The sequence below is a fragment of the Ahaetulla prasina genome, chromosome 2 (assembly GCF_028640845.1).
Source record: "Ahaetulla prasina isolate Xishuangbanna chromosome 2, ASM2864084v1, whole genome shotgun sequence".
Classification (NCBI taxonomy): domain Eukaryota; kingdom Metazoa; phylum Chordata; class Lepidosauria; order Squamata; family Colubridae; genus Ahaetulla; species Ahaetulla prasina.
In genome coordinates this window covers 54,043,471-54,056,149 of record NC_080540.1, presented here as the reverse complement: position 1 = coordinate 54,056,149, position 12,679 = coordinate 54,043,471, and the positions used below count along the sequence as shown (strand labels likewise).

The 12,679-nt window shown below is 39.0% G+C and overlaps 1 protein-coding gene across 2 annotated transcripts in view; it reads left to right on the top strand.

Annotated features, from left to right (window-relative positions):
- Positions 1-12,679, top strand: part of SRGAP3 (SLIT-ROBO Rho GTPase activating protein 3) — a 105,342-nt gene that overhangs the window by 17,396 nt on the left and 75,267 nt on the right. For both annotated transcript variants that reach the window (XR_009153157.1, XM_058166536.1), the window contains exon 3: positions 12,131-12,193. Coding sequence is in view for 1 of the 2 variants with exons in the window: in XM_058166536.1 (XP_058022519.1) it covers positions 12,131-12,193 (63 nt within the window). In the remaining variant the exon portion in view is untranslated. The remainder of the gene's footprint in view (positions 1-12,130; positions 12,194-12,679) is intronic.

Genomic DNA, 12,679 nt, shown 5'->3' with positions numbered 1-12,679 from the left:
TTATTGTTGGGAGTCTATTGCGGGAAACTCCTGGGTAGGTAGAGACCATGGGGACCAGGGATGGGTTCCTACCTGTTTTCCTCGGTTTGGGAGAGCTGGTAGCAGAACCAGTTCGCTTCGACCGTCAGCTGGACCCGCTCACCTTCCCCTGCGCTATACCTACCTTTATTCCTTCATTTTTAGCCCAGCTGAAAGGTGCGGCAGAGCGGATTGCCATGCCTCAGCTGTTCTGGAATTCAACGCGCTTGCGCAAACCGCAAGTTTAACATGCGTGCCAGCAAAGCAAGCAGGTGCATGCCAATCGCTTGCAAAGTGCGTGCACAAAGCAAACAGGTGGTAACACCAGTTGCAACCCATCACTGATGGGGACCACTGCAGATTCTCTATGGGAACTTTTCTAGGTAGTGTATCTGTTGGATAAAGACATTTCGATTTACTTGGAGTTATGGAGCTGAATGAGAAGCTGTTGTGCCCCGAACCTGGACAGAGTTCTAACCTATTAATCTGAAGACCATGTTTTAGATCCAGGTCTCCCCCATTTGGGGATTTTCTTGGTGGGAAATATTTCCTTGCGAGAAGAAACAGTTCTGACTCCTTTACAGGAAGCAGTGGTTGGTTTGTCTGCTGTTAAAATGCAATCGCTGGATCTAACTGCCCTGGAAGATTTCAAAATGGGCCCAGGAGGAAATGGATTATTAAACATTTTCCAGGTCCAATTATACTCCTGAGATGGCATTGATCTTCCTTGTAGTTGATCTCTGGAGGTTTGTGATGGAAATGGTAGCTCCATCTTGGAATTCCTTTAACTTTTGGCAGCTGATCAATCATGGTAGCCCGGATTAGTATAGGAGGATAGGAGTGAGGAGCCCAGTTTCATGAAGATTCTCTTCCTTCTTCTGAGGTTGGTTCCAGTTGTTGTTGGTAAAAGATGTAGGCTTAGGTCTGTGTTTTACAGGGTGCCTCAATGATGCCTCAAAAACTTGAGTCTCTCCCCATTCCTATTTTTAACATTGGGTGCAGGGATTGTATTCACTTACCTTCACTACCGTTTCGCAAATATGAACGTGCACGCATGCACAAAGCATCAAAAATGGGATGTGATGATGTCTGGGTGGGTGGGCGGAGCTTCCTGCAGCCACCGCTATCAGTTCAACCCGAACCGGATAGAACCGGCTGAATATCACCAGTGATTGGATGAAGTCATTAGTACAGGTGAAGTATCATCAATATAATGATGATATTCAGTTGTATACCTCTCTCCAGGTCATCCAATCGATGCTGTCAAGGTTCTTTCTCAGTACCTGAAAGCATTGAGGTTCTAAGATAGGCAATAACAGAATTCAGCTCTACCCCAATAAAATTTGAGTAGCTGTGGGTTTTGGAGACTCTTGGATCCGGACATTTTGCATTGTTAACTCTGGATGAGGCAGCATTTCCTCAGACAGGGTTGTCCCAAAGGTGCTTTTCCAAAAAGCACTTGAGCTTTCTTGGTTTTTCTTTGAAAATGTTTCACTTCTCATCCAAGAAGTGTCTTCAGTTTGAACTGCATCAATTGTACCTGTTCCTGGATTAGGTAGCTTAATTCAGGATTACTCATGCCTCAGTCACTTCCCAAGCCACATTATTCATTTTTGCACCTGCATCTGAGATTATGTTCACAATATCTCTCTTGAGATATTAGTAGAGTTCCCATGTCTCTGGAAATAATGAGTTAAAGGCACAACTGAAGCAGTAGTGGTTTTCACATACCTTAGCTACTGGTTCGGAACTGTGATTGCGCATGCGCAGAATCTTCTGTGATGATGTCTGGGCGGGTGGGCAGAGCCTCCCGCCACTGCCGCTACTGGTTCTTCCAAACTGGGGCAAACCAGTAGAAACCCACCACTGAACTGAAGGCTTGGTTCTTGTTGGAATAAGCTCTTATTGGAGAAATTTATCCAGATATAAATAGTACCTTACACTGACAAACTTAGCCTTTCTTTCCCTTAATCAAGTTTGCGTTACTCCAAGTCTTTGCTTTCCTATTCATATTACAGATACTTCTAGTTCAGGGGTGTCAAACTGGTGGCCTGCAGGCCAGATGCGTCACATGCAGGCCATGGCCACCCCAGCTCTGCGAATGGGAGAAATGTGAAACGTCATGTGACGGCTGTCAGCTTTGGAAGCCATACTAGGCCAGAGGCTTCCGCGCTGCCACTTTCCCATGTGGGAAAGTAGGAGGGGGGATTTGGTAGAAGGGGCCATTAGATGTAATAACATTCTTCCTCCTGGTCAAAGTCAGGCCAAGCCTACATCTGGAGAAGAAGTGGCCGGAATGATGTCTCGAGATAGGACGGTTGGCGATTGGAGCATGTGATCGGCAGAGGTGTCAAGGGGCTGGTGATTTTGGAGTTTGTCTTACTGAGGAAAAACCCGGATTCCCAGATTCGGAGTTTCCCCAGTTGTGCCAGTTTACCTATGCTAGTAAAAGAACTTTGAAAGATGTTTGCTTTGGAGTCTTTTCTGCAGGAGGGGGTTTTCTGGAACACTGACATTGGCAATGTGACACGGCAAGTTTGACACCCATGTCCTAGTTTAACAATTGGGACTAGCAAATCAGTCGTTAAGTGAAGCCGTTGGTAAGTGAAATCATGGCTGTGCTTATGATCTTACTTCAGCCTTCCTTTGCTTTATAGACACGCAAAGGTTTTAAATTCCAGAATTGTTTGCAGAGTTATTTTTTCATCACCATCATAACTGCAAATGCACACTAAACGTTAGACAAAGGTTTTTGTTATATTTGGGTAGCATTCAAGAAAAGAAAGCACATATCTGATATCATGGCATTACTGCTTGACATTAAAATGTCAGCAGGTCCGAATGCTGGTTAATGAGGGCAGGCTTTACCATCTTTCAAACCATAAGCTTCCAAAGTAGATACCTATGACAAAAAAGTCTTGATTGTGTAAAAAGGGATAATTTTATCAATTACTACATTCTGGGAACAATTAGCCTTTTTTAATTTGTAATTATACCCCATGTAGTTGTAATGATCTGTCCACTGTATTTTAAGCCAGGATGATTAATCCGAACTAGCTTAATAAGAATGCAACACACAAACAGGATTAGTATATCATGTGAAAATTGTAGCGGATGGAAGTCACCTGCCACTTCAAAATGATTACCTGAATGAGGCCTCTGTCCTTGCTTCAGTTAATGGAAGATTATTTCTTGAAATAAATTTTCCAGGATTTTATCCAATTTGCAGAGGTTGTGCTCAAATCCGTTTTAATAATATGTGCTATGAAATGGTTGGCTCCTTAAAGATTAGAAACAGTTCTAATTGTTTTGCAGCTGTTGAAATTTTTGCTGATTGTAAATTGGAGTAACATTTGGTTTCAAAAATGTCACTTTGAATTTCCTCCTTTGAGTTATTAACAGGTGTGACATCTTAGGAGGCAGAAATGGTAATAGATGCTGAATTTTTCCATTGCAAATGGGTATTTTCACTGTGTAAATAAAAACAGTTACCATAAATAGTGAAAGATATAAATATGTCCCTAATTGATTCATATAAGAATTGCTTCTAATTTCGTGATAGTTGGAAGATCCATCATCTGCTTTTGTTCTTGGGAATATAAACGTGAATGAATTGTGTAAGATTCTTTTACGCAGGGAAAATATACTTAAATTACCACCATGGCACCATTCATTTGGTGACCGTTTGAATGATTTATGACCGGTTTTCACACTTACGACCATTGCAGCAACCCCATGGTCATGTGATCAAAATTTAGACACTTGGCAACTGGCTTATATTTATGAGGGTAACAATGTCGTGGGGTCATGTGATCACCTTTTGCGACCTCCTGACAAGCAAAGTTAATGGGGGAGACAGATTCACTTAACAACTAGGCTACTAACATAAGAACTGCAGTGATTCACTTAACAACTATGGCACGAAAGGTCACAAAATGGGGCAAAACTCAATTAAGAATTGTCTTACTTAGCAATGAAATATGAGCCAGTTGCCAAGCATCCAAATTTTGATCACATAACCATGGGGTTGCTGCAATGGTCATAATAGAATAGAATAGAATAGAATTTTATTGGCCAAGTGTGATTGGACACACAAGGAATTTGTCTTGGTGCATATGCTCTCAGTGTACATAAAAGAAAAGATACGTTCATCAAGGTACAACATTTACAACACAATTGATGATCAATATATCAATATAAATCATAAGGATTGCCAGCAACAAGTTATAGTCAGTGTGAAAACCGGTCATAAGTCATTCAAACGGTCACCAAATGTATGGTGCCATGGTGGCACAATGGTTAAAATGTAGTACTGCAGGCTATTTCTGCTGACTGCTGGCTGACTGCAATTTGGCAGTTCAAATCTCACTAGGCTCAAGGTTGACTCAGCCTTCCATTCTTCCGAGGTCGATAAAATGAGGACCCAGATTGTTGGGGGCAATATTCTGACTCTGTAAAACCGCTTAGAGAGGACTGTAAAAGCACTGTGAATTGGTATATAAGTCTAAGTGCTATTGCTATTGTAAGCAAATGACTGCCTATTGTAAGCAAATGACTGCCTAATTGAGATGTGACATGAATGACTAGACTAGAAAAAAAGTATCCTTCATACTATTGTTAGTACTAAACCAAACTAAAAAGATCTAGAAACTGAGTGCAGAATGACCTAAATACTAACAGCAAGATCATGGTATCGTATGAGGCTTTGTTGCGAACCAAAGCTTAATGGTAGAAGTCTGAAATTACTTGGGAGACGTCCATTCCAGCCTAATTTTAATAGCTGTATGTCAGAAGTACAATAAAATAAGACTTAAAGGTGATTTTTCCCCCCTCTTGTTTAAAAATAAGTATAATTGAATATATTTAATAAGTAAGGGCATAAAATTGCCTTTGTCAGCCTTTGGATAATGGTTACTGCCTGTCTCTTCCATTGCTGATCTGTTATGTATGGAGAAGGCATCCAATCATCCAAAGTTATGAATCTTGTGATAAGGGCTTGGGAATATATGATAATTCTTGTCTTGTCCTTATCATGGCAGCTAGTTAATCGATAGCCCCTAGCTCTTCTCATTAGCACTGGTATAACAATATAGAACAATCATTTCCCGATTCCTATAATTTTACAAAAGAGGAAGAATGTAACATATAAGAATGGTTTATAGCAGGGCTGTTAAACTCCTGGCCCGCAGGCTGGAATCGTCACGTGCCAGTCATGCCCACACCCAGTTTAGCGAAGGGGGAAAAAGTCGCAATATGTGAATTTGACACCCTTAGTTTATAGAATATAAGTAGATTGAACTTTCAAGCCATACTTCCAGAGATTAAATATTTGAGTTCAATCTAATGAAGTGTGATCTTGTAGGGATTCATACTTCCAGTAGGGTAAAACGAGCTATAAATTTTCCATTGATGTTTCTGTTACAAAATATTTCTAGCAAAAATCTTCAAAAGATTTATTGAAGTAAAATAATGATGACTCGGAGGAAAAAAATGGTCCATTTAGTTCTGATAAAGAGCTGTGAAATAGTGGTCTGTATTAGAATTGAAATGGAAATGGGCTGGTCACATAACAAGAAGAACTGATGGCAGATGGACCAAGGCAGTCATAGAATGGATCCCACGTGATAAAAAGCGTCCATGAAAGAGATCTAAAGCCAGATGGATTGATGACATCAGCAAGTATTGCAGGCCCAATTGGCAAAAGAAAGCTCAGTATATGTTGGAAACATGCGAAAGAGGCCTTCATCCTCCAGTGGATAGACAATGACTAAGATGATGATGATGATTTTATATTTAATTTGGGCAGTTGTTCCTGACCTTGAGAATCCATATTTTATTTCAGGGATCTCTAACCATGTTGGACCTGATGTTTGGAATTTTGAGGGGAGATTATATGCTTTTGCAAAAACGGGATCATATAAAGCCAAAGACATTCTTGGAATTAAGAAAGCACACATACATACACACTCAAAGGAAATATAAAAAGTAAGGTGCGGACAGGGAATTTGGTAAGCGTAGTTGAGTTGCTCATGGGAAACTGTGTTGAGAACCATATCCATTTTAATTCATATAATCCATTATTTCTATTATTTAAACAGGCTTCTTTTGTCTGTTTCTGAAAATAGTCCAATTAATAATTTATTTTTTATTTACTCAAATAATTTATATGGCTGCCCATCCCACACTAGTAACTCTCAATGGTGTATTAAAACCCTAAAAATTAAAAACAATGACTTATTTAGCCTAAGGTAAATGATAACCTCCGATCATAAAATAATATCAACAATAGAGTTTGCTTAAACTCCTGAGGAACAGCCAGGTCGATGTTGTTGTTGTTGTTGTTGTTGTCGTCGTCGTCATCATCTTCATCTTCATCTTCATCTTCATCATCAATTAAATGTATATAAAATTTATATGCTGCCTGACTCCTAGTGACTCTGCATGGTCTTCAGTGTCTTATGAAAGGCTACCAGGATCTTTATAGGAGAATTCTGTTCCATGAGGCAGGCACTGCCACAGATAAGGTATGCTTCTGGATCCAACAAGGTGATATTGTTGAATAAAGGGGCCCAGGAGAATGACCATGACCTTGGTAGGTTGAGCAGAAATAATAGGAAAAAAAACACGATTAGCTATTCCTTGGATAATTCCATAATTGACCATACTTCAGCTCTTGTTACCTAACAAGAATTTTTTTCCCCTCTTTCACAATCGGCGTTCTGTTACTGGTAGAATCTCCTGGGTTGCTTTTCCTTCAACAACCATAAAGCACAACCTGTTTTATGATACCATAACGCTGTTTTTGCTAGAGATACCCGTCTCTAATAGTACAGTGATTGCATTATGTTACTGTTCTAAGTGGAATAACATCCTGTGTAATGCACGGGTCAAACCAGAACTGCATACCGTAGTAGTTAGGAAGTTCTACTGGCTGACTTTGGATTTATGATTCAGGTCTGGGGTTTTATTATTACTATTATTATTTGGCTTTCAGGGTTGGGTTGCTGATGGGTCAGAAGGCCTCATATTTCAAAAGCTGGGGCATTTGTTATAAAAACTTTTGCCTGAAAGACATGATTTATTTTCAGGCCTAGGGCTTTTCATTAGTTACCCTGAGCTGGTATACTCAAACAGCATTTTCTTTTCTGTTGATGGTGTGGCTCAGGGAGGTATAAACCTGTCTCTCAACTTCTTTATATTGTTTAAAAGCAACACTGATTTCCTTGTTGTAGTGGTCATGTAAAACTATCATGACAAAGGGCACTTGTCCTCTAGTGGTTGTGGTTTGTTGCTACATAAAACTCAAGTCCTCCCTAGCGGAGTAGTAAATTTTCTTAGGAAAGGTTTATGGCAGAGTACATTTGAGAACTAAAGCTACAAACTAGGAAAAAATTTGGATCTTTGCAATGAAAATATTTCTGTACCACAATTACTGCCTTTCTCTTCTTAACATTATCCTTTTATAGAAAAAACAAAAAGGCCCTGAAATTAATTGCAAAGAAACTGTCATGCTCACGGTCAAACAAGTTGTCCTTCGACTGATGGTGTTTTCATATTTTATTTATGTATTTGTTTATTTAGGTTACAGGATGCGCAACTCCTCAATTATTCTGGGTGGCTTACTTTTAAAAAAATAGATAAAAATTGAAGCAAAAATACCAAAACAGATCATCTCCAAATAAAACAAAACAAATGGGGGAAAGGGTGGGGGTTTGTGTGTGCCACAATAACCCTATCTCTAAGTCCTCAAGAAGAATAACTAGGTTTTTGATAATTTCCTAAATGACTTAAGGGTGGGAGCCACATCAATTCCAGAGGGCAGGAATTGCAACTGAGAAGGCATACTTCCTGCATCCTGAAAGATGACGTTCTTTAATCAATGGGAGTACATCCAGTCTGCTGGACCAAACAGGATGGGCAGAGACCACTGGAGATAAGTGGTCCTTCCAATAGCCTGCCCCATGAAGGGCTTTAAAGGTACATGCCACACTGAAATTAATTATCAACCAGTGAAAAAGCAGCAAGCTTATATGTGTCTAATACAGTTCATTCCTCATTGCTGTTCTGCTGTGTTCTGGACTAGCTGTAACTTCTGGATGGTCTTCAAAACAGTCTCATGAGGAGTGCATTACTGTAATCCAAATATGAGGCAAACAGGGTACGAATGAATTTCTGAAGGTCCTCCCAGTGCAGGAACCCCACAACTGGCGCTCCAGATGCCCTTGTGCAAAACATTCTGCCCACAGCTTCCACCTGCTTTATGAGCAGGAATTGAGAGGCTAAAAGGACCCTCAGATTGTGATAAGTCTCCAATGGGGAAATGCAACCCTTCTGAGAGTTAACAACAGAATTTTTCCAGATCTGATGGAGCCTAAAAGATATATTTATGGAGTGCTTCTCCCAATTTTAAGTTGTCCTAGCTTGCTTGCCGAAATGTGATGAGCATTGTATTTATTTTCAACAACTCAGTGAATGATGATAAATGAAAAAAAAATGACTGGCTTGATTTAAATCATTCATTTTGACTAGGGATCGATTCTTTTCATGTAAATTGAAGGACCTTTTTTCCCCATAGTATACTGTATATTCTGTAACAGGGATAGATATGTGTGACCATGCAAATGTTGATAGTTTTCATCCACAGCATCTTTATTCCTTTGATTGTAATGCTCATATTGTTTTGGAGTAATGACTTGGTAATATCTTATCTCTGGAGTAGTGACAGGTCACTTATCTTATTTGATAGCAAGCCATATTTATGTAATGGATTTTAGATTCAGGTCTTTTTTGACAGAAAGTGGCCTCTTGGCATGTATACATATATGCACATACACACAGGGGTGGGATTCTACCAGTTCGGTCTGGTTTGGACGAACCGGTAGCTCCGACGATCATCTTGGAGCAAACCGATTTACCCTGATGATCAGATGGGCCCACCCGCCTGCCTGCGCTATTTTCCTACCTTTATCTTCTCAGCTGATTCACATCTAGAAAATCTATAATGAAATACCCAGAAAAAGACGATTCTGAATAGGTAATCTTTAGGAAACATGGTGCTTCCACCTATGAAGCAGTATCCCACTGTTGTAATCTTGAATTCTCATAAAAGTTCTATTTTGTTTTCAGCCCAGAAAACATTTGCAGTTTCCTGTGTAAAATATGAAAAAGGACTAGACATTAAATTATTTAAACACCCCCCGCAAACAACTCTGTTTCATATTAGTGAAATATGAGTATGTTTCATACTCTGCTTGGTGGAAAGCACAAAAGAGTAAGAAAGGTTGAGCCTTTCGCTTCCTCATGTCCTAGTCAATCTTTGAGAATTTTAGGGCGGAAACTAGATTTTCCTGTTTTTCCTGTGGCTTCTTCATGTAAAAGCTATCAACAACAAAGGATTTAAATGTGAGTGGGAAAGAGAAAGGACAGTTTTAGGTTTTTTTTAATGTTGGCTTCCCACTTTTCTTCATTAAAAGTCACATACATAGGTGTACAGGTGAGCAATGTGCTCATGGCATGGGTTAACGGCACTCACAAAAAGTGGGAGGAGAGCATTTGTAATCATTAAACAGTTTAATATGCGGGAGGGAGTAAAAACACCATCCATTATAAATATTGAGATTTTGGGTATGATATCTGTTTGGTGTCCATTTCCTTGGCCACTGAACAGCAGTTGCAAACTAAGTGTTTGAACAGAGATAACAGGAGGAGCCTTTTTCCATCTGCTTGCAATTTAAGAGCTCATGCAAATATTGTTCTTTTTTCTTTTAGATAGGGGTACATAATGGAATTGCAAGCTTCATCCTCTGTACATGTATGAATTCCCTTCGTTCTCCATTAGCATGACTGGGGATTATGTTATTTTTGCTAGTGCCAGTTAAGGGACTAGCAAAGATAAAATAACCTCTAATTCAGAATACAAATTAATGGATTTATATAAACAGAACACATTTTTTAGTATGGAAAGAAGTATCAATGTGTTTGCTTGTTCTGCTCAATCTGTCAAAAAAGAAAAGAAAAGGTGGGGGTATGTATAGGGAACTGAATTTTAGCCAGTCTTGTTATATATTTACTGTATTTGCCAACATCCAAGACTTATATGTCATCCAAGTCAATAACTGGGCAACGGATACAGTTTACTTGGTGCAAGTCTAGAAATCAGATCTGTCTCAGGAGTGAAATTCAGCAAGTTCTGACAAGTTCTGGAGAACCGGTAGCGGAAATTTTGAGTAGTTCGGAGAACCGGCAAATACCACCTCTGGCTGGTCCCAGAGTGGGGTGGGAAGGGAGATTTTGCAGTATCCTTCCCCTGCCATGCTACCAAGCCACACCCACCAAGCCTCACCATGTCCACCAAGCCACGCCCACAGAACCGGTAGTCAAAAAATGTGGATTTCAACACTGATCTGTCTGTATTAAGATCTCGTGCAAGGATAATATTTGTCAAATAGTATTTGTCAAATATGGATGAAGCATTTAGATGAGAATCAATATAAGCAAGTATGGGTTGTATGAAAAAAATGAAACAAGTTTAAATCCAAACAATGGCAATAACAGTACTTTAACAGATTAACAGAGTTGGAAGGGACCTTGCAGGTCATCGAGTACAACCCCCTGCCCAAGCAGGAGACCCTACATCTGCCGCTACCTAGGATTGAACTCACAATCTCGTTATTGTGAGGCAAGAGCTCCATCTCTAGGCCACTGGGTCTTGTCAGGTATTTTATAAATCTATATTTTGGTGGAAGTAGAACATTTTTGACTTCTTCAATGAAGTTAGGATTTTGGTTGGTCAAAGTAGAAATCGTGTGTGTGTATTATAATTATATTTTTGGCTTCTTGAATGAAGTTAGGATCTTGACTGGTCAAAACAGAAATATTGCTTTTCTGTGTGTCAGTATCAGTATCAGCATCAGGAATATGCATTGATATACACAGTAATATGCAGTGAAACACACACACATACACACACAGAGCTTATACATGTGATTTTATCATGTGGTTTGGGTTATAACATGACGCTGTGTGAATTCCCACTCCTTTAGGACTGGGGAGAAAGGCGCTATGAATTCTGTCTTTTGCTATCAATTGATCTTCTCAGAAAAATTTCCACTTACCCAAAGTCATCTATTGCACAAATGATGTACTTGCCTTTTGTCACCATCCCCCAATAGTATAATAAAACTCTTGGGTTCTTGTTGTTTTCTGAAGTTGGTATTACCAAACTAGCTAACATCAAGGTGTGAAAAATGAAGTTTGTACACGTGTTCTAAAATACATGATTTTTGATGTATTTTATTTTGTATATATGTATGTATCGATGTATTTTGCTCATCTATATTCTTCCTTGCCTTCACCTTTTCTTCCTGGTGTTTTATTTCTGCTCATCTTAATCATTATAGTTATATTAATCATTATGGCAAGAATGTTCTTAGGCACTGCGAAGTACATAAACAAGTCTTTTAAGGTAATTTTTACAATGATCAGACTTAACCTATAGTGCCATATAGTGAAGCTGCACAATTTTTTAACTAGAAAATTGTTTTATACATCAAATACCACTGATAATTTTGACAAAAAATATGGATCCCACATGAGAGAAATAAAATGTCCACTGTTTTCCAAGAACATTTATATATTTTAGGCATTCTATTATATTTATCATTCATAGAAAGATGTGAATGCTTAAAGTTTAGTGATCTTTCCAATGTCCCACTTAGACTACAGTCCTGGGCATTTTATGACACAGGGAACATTGGGCTCTCCAGCTGTCCCTGTCATACCTGCAGCATTGGCAGCATTAGTGGCATTGGTAGCTCCCTGGGGCATTGATGTTGTGGGGGTACCATCAATGGGGTATCAGTGGGGGTGATGTGGCACAATAAGTCCAGTTTCTCATATGACTCCTTGGGAAAATTAATTGCCCACCGCTGCTATAACCTATGGACATTTACATGGCTGGTCAAGGATCACTGTTTTATAGGATCAAAGCTAATCCTTATTTATCTGCAGCTTCAAGAATGTTGAAAGTGCATGTTTATTCAGTTTTTTTCTTTACAGCAGATCTTGGGAACTTACCATATATTCAGCTTTCTGTTTTCATTTTGTGTTGCAGAGTAAGGAAATTGGTCTTCAGATGCATGAAGAACTCTTGAAGGTTACGAATGAACTCTACACTGTGAGTATTTTTACTTTAGGACTTGTGCCATAACATTTAGGAATAAATATACATGACAACATGTGTGTTTATATGTGTGTGTGTGTGTGGTCTACTAATGCAGAGTTAGTATGATCATTTTTGAAAATTTCCAGATGTATTTCAAGTAATTAGGATTCATCAGGGAAAAGGATGCTATCCTTAAAACAGATTTTCTTAAATATGATTTGTGGATCAGTGTGAAATTGCATCATCTATTACAGTAAAAGATGGGAGTGGTGATTTGATCTAATTTTTTGGCTTTATTTTTCCAGAAGGTTTTTCTCATTGGCCCAATTCTTTTTCTATTGTAGCTTTTCTGATGTTCTGGAACTACAGTAATATTTTGCTTTTTTCCAAATAGCTCTTCTGACATGTTTATAGTTTGGTCGACCATTGTCTGTCCTTGATTTTTAATAGTTTTAAACATCCTTCCTCCTATTCAAACCATATTTGTTACTTCTTTCT